The sequence below is a fragment of the Maylandia zebra genome, linkage group LG2 (genome assembly GCF_041146795.1).
Source record: "Maylandia zebra isolate NMK-2024a linkage group LG2, Mzebra_GT3a, whole genome shotgun sequence".
In the NCBI taxonomy this organism is placed as follows: Eukaryota; Metazoa; Chordata; class Actinopteri; order Cichliformes; family Cichlidae; genus Maylandia; species Maylandia zebra.
Window position 1 is genome coordinate 38,341,403 of NC_135168.1, and position 4,370 is coordinate 38,345,772.

General features: G+C 39.8%; 1 protein-coding gene across 1 annotated transcript; it reads left to right on the plus strand.

Annotated features, from left to right (window-relative positions):
• Positions 1 to 269: 269 nt before the first annotated feature.
• Positions 270 to 2,175, plus strand: LOC143413905 (E3 SUMO-protein ligase ZBED1-like). Its single transcript, XM_076877311.1, has 2 exons — positions 270 to 1,336; positions 1,578 to 2,175. Exons 1-2 carry the CDS (start codon positions 270 to 272, stop codon positions 2,173 to 2,175), a joined length of 1,665 nt encoding a protein of 554 aa, XP_076733426.1.
• The last annotated feature ends 2,195 nt before the right edge of the window (positions 2,176 to 4,370 follow it).

A 4,370-nucleotide genomic window follows, 5' to 3' on the forward strand; every position in this document is an offset into this window, starting at 1 on the left:
TTTATATTAGTGCTGTCAAAATTATCGCGTTAATTGTTAAGATCAACGCGAAATGTTTAATGCATTAAAAAAATTTAACGCTGATTTTGTTTTTTTATTAATTTCCTGTAATCTAAGACCTTTAAATTCATGAGCACCTCTGGAGGAGGGGGCAACAGTGTGCTATGCTGGCGTTTGGCCTGACAGAAATGATTAGAAGAAGAAGAAGAAGAAGAAGAAGAAGTGACACCATGCTACTATCTAGCTAACACTAGCTAACACACGCAAGCATGGACGAGGGCGGACTTTTGGGTGGAAAGTTTCTCTTTAAGAAGTTGCCTGATGGCTTGTTGGACAAAACGAGAGTAAGATGCACAATTTGCAACGCTGAATTCAAGTACCACAGAAGCAGTTCATCACTGGCGTATCACCTGAGAGCAAAACACCCAACTGAATCCACCTCTACGGGACCTCGCCAGTCTACGCTTCAGGAGTATGGTGCTTGTGGACGAATAACAAAAAATGTGAGAGAAAAGGTAACCAATTCCTTGGTTGTTTGGATAGCTAAAAACTGCCGACCAGTTAGCATAGTAGAAGATGATGGACTGAGAGAAGTCATTCGTGCTGCATCAGGAGATGAGTGTTACAATCTGCCCTCGAGAGGAACCATTGTGTCGAGACTGCACACTTTGTATGGGGACCAGAGGGCTCAGCAGTCCAGCAAGCTTGTGCAAGTAAGGAATGTCGCTCTCACCGGAGACCGCTGGACTTCGGTGAACAACGATAATTACTTGGGGGTCATGGCGCATTTTATTGATAACGACTGGACTATGCAATCGTTTGCACTAACAGTGAGTAAAACTGAAGAGAGACACTATGCTGAGGCGTGTGCTGACCATTTTCTGAATGTTGCAAACGAATGGAAAATCAAGGACAAGGTAACCACGCTTGGCACCGACAGTGCTCGTAACATGGTTGCAGCCGCCAGACTACTTCCATTTGAACACATGCCCTGCATGGCCCACATTCTGCAAAGAACGGTCACAGTTTCTCTTAATGACAGCGCATTTGAAAGGGCTCTGGCCAAATGTCGCAAGATTGTTGGACATTTTAAGCATAGTCCAGCAAACGCTCAGGAATTAAAGGCACAGCAAGCTGCACATGGACATCAAACAGAACCGCTTGTTCAGGACGTTCCAACAAGATGGAACTCCACCCTAGAGATGATCAAGCGGATCCAGAGAAACAAATTTGGGCTGACCACCATCCTGACTCAACAAAACAGCAAGGTGACTATGTTGACTGACCAGGAGCTTGACAGACTGCAAAAGCTGGAGGAACTACCGGAACCTTGCAGGTAAATCATTTTGTTTCTCATGATTGTGTGTCTATCTTTGCATTCTAGCTTTGTTTTCAAGTATGTTCTCCACCTCCACCTCTCTGTGTATTTTCATATGTGGTATTTATGTTTGTCTCTGTCTGATTAATAGAAAAATACAGACTTGATCTTTCTATTGCAGATATGTTACCGAACTGCTGGGGGGAGAGCGGTATGTCTCTTGTTCCATGGTGTTGCCAGCCTTGTGTCATTTGTTCAGGATTATGGAGCCCTCAGATGATGACCCAGTCTACGTTTTGAGGTTTAAGAAGATTTTTACCACAGACCTAGCTCAGCGGAGGGACAGCAGCAATCTCACATGGCTGAAGATCGCTACTGCCCTTGATCCCAGGTTTAAAGACCTTAAATGCCTTTCCAAAGATGAAAGAAGAGAGGTGTGGGCATCAGTACATGACCTTCTGATGTCAGAGACGGATGCACACCAACCATCTGCTCAGACAACAGAGGAACCCTCACCAAAGAAGAGCAAGATGTCCATCTGCTTGCTGGGTTCTCCTGATTCAGATACAGAGGAAGAGGAAGATGCTATAGACTGCTGTCTGAATCTGTACAAAGCAGAGCCCAAAATTGACATAGGAGAGTGTCCACTACAGTGGTGGTTAAAGAGAGAAGGAGCACATGCCAGGCTGGCACCTATTGCACGCAAGTACCTGTCAACCCCTGCAACCACAGTGCCTTGTGAGAGATTATTCTCACTCTCAGGTCACATCATTCAAAAGAAGCGTGCTTCTTTGTCATCAGACAATGTAAACAGAATAGTCTGCCTCAGTAACTGGCTGAGTGCAAAGAAGGACTAATCCAGATTGCTCCTTTGAAGTGAAAAATGTTCAACATTCTGGGTTTTCAGCCGTGTCTTTTTGTGTTTTAAATACTGAGTTTTGTGCACCCTTTATTGTTATGATATTCACTTTAACCTGTAGGCCTGGGTTCAGTCACTGTTGATGGCCTTAAGGTTTTTTGTAAGTTTTCACTGTGTTAAAGATTGATGAAAACTATTAAAATTCTCTTTGAATTTCAGCATACATTCTTTGTGTTTATTCTGCATTTACTTCATTGTGTTGCATAAATGTCTGTTACAATCTTAAAATATAAAGAATAAAAAAATGTAATTGGAGCCAGGCTATTAATAAAGTAATTGAGATTAATCGCAATTAATAACAGAAAATTGTGAGATTAGTTAATTTTTTTTAATCTATTGACAGCACTAATTTATATATATATATATATATAGACAGACAGACACACACACACACACCCACCCACAGGAAAAAAGAACCACGTCAGTTCAACATTGTTCACAATGATTTATTTTAAACAGCTTTTTTGTGAATCACACATTTAGCAGATTCCTTCTCTGAACACAGTGAGCTGAAATCTGTTCTACATTCAGTGGATAAAACTTGGATAAAATTTCAGTCACAACAGCCTTATATAATAAAATTGCATCCAAATTGGCATGCTTGATAAAACTCTGTAAAACTGGCATATTGATGCTAACAACAAGAAAAATGTACCTGCCATACAAAGAATAAAAGTGGCTCAAGTGAACGCAGTGCTTTACCTTTTCAGAAAAGGTCAAATGACAAAAATAAAATTAAGATCCCAAAAAAATATAAATCCTGGAAAAAAAAAAAACTTTTGCACTGTGACATAGTTTTTGAACCTCTTATTTTGATTCCAAAAAATTGGGAAGATTATAACTAAAGAGTGACCAAAAAACATCCATAATTTAAATAAAAAGGTTTCAAAAAGGATTGCGCTAAAAAAAAAGAAACCATACAGAAGATACTCTCCCATTTACACCTTAATGTGAATCTGGAAAGTTAATACAAAAACACAGTTTAAGGTACAAACATTATTTATGAACAGGAATGTCAACACAATGTAATGCCGCAACTGAACCTTTTGATGAGCATTACATGTCACTTAACAAGTCTAACACTTTAAGAACAGCCCTGTGAAATTTTGTCTACAATGAACAGAGGTCATTTTTCAGTCTTTGAACCTTGACAGAAAGGTTTCCTAGATCCAGCTCCATGAACACTTTTTGAAATGCTTCAAATGTGCATTTGAAATTCTTGGGGTATTTCAGATCCAGAGCATAGCACAGTCCCAAAAGATAGCAACAGGCTTTGCTCAGATTCCCAAGTTTGCCCAGAACAGTAACGCCTTCAATAACAATACCCACATCAGTAGGTTCGCCTGACCTGTCTTGATTCTGCAGCAGGTAAATCTTCATCACCTCCTCAGCCAAAGCCTCTTCAACAAAGACAGCATCAGCACCGTCCTTTAAAAAGAGAAACAACTGTTTTCAGCTCACATATTTCCAAACATTGAAACAAAAAGTTTCATTTGTATGCCATCACCGGTACTGATAATATGTGGACACTGTGCTCCAAAATCTTTGAGCAAATGCTATTCTTTTGTATGCTTTGAAGTGTTTTTTTTCTTCTTTAGAACAGTATCTTAAAACTTTTCCATGATCTCACAAGCTAAAATAAACTACTAATATTCCTAAAACAGATTTATTGCACCAACCTCAAAGGTTTTGATTAAGGCACTTGGATCCTCTCCCAGATGGTCAATGAGACATTTGATGATGACTTCTCGTTTTTTCTCGATGGAATTTCCACTCTGTAAAACAGGAAGTCTCAACTGAGGCAAAATTTACACATTTAAAACATGACTTACCATTTCTAGCTTAAACATAACTATTTTTTTTTCTGTTGTTGACCTGTTTTCACACCCACCATCAAGGTAAGAACACCCGTGGAGCTAAAATATTGAACAGAAACCTAAGAAAAGCCGTTTTTAGTGGAAGGGCCTCTTCAATGCTGTGTTGGAATGTTTTTGTGGTTAGAAAATGCAATCTTCCTTACCTGAAGCAGAAGGTTTAACTGTGCCCTGTGGCGTTGTCCAGCAGCACCTTTCTTGGCTTGAAACAAGGACAGGAGTTTGGATGAATACAAGTCCAACGATGACATGAACTTTG

Excerpts from the sequence above, each read along its gene's own strand:
- LOC143413905 (XM_076877311.1), top strand. The coding sequence starts at position 270 with ATGGACGAGGGCGGACTTTTGGGTGGAAAGTTTCTCTTTAAGAAGTTG. Across the intron at positions 1,337-1,577 it reads GAACTACCGGAACCTTGCAG|GATTATGGAGCCCTCAGATG; the intron begins GTAAATCATTTT and ends TCATTTGTTCAG.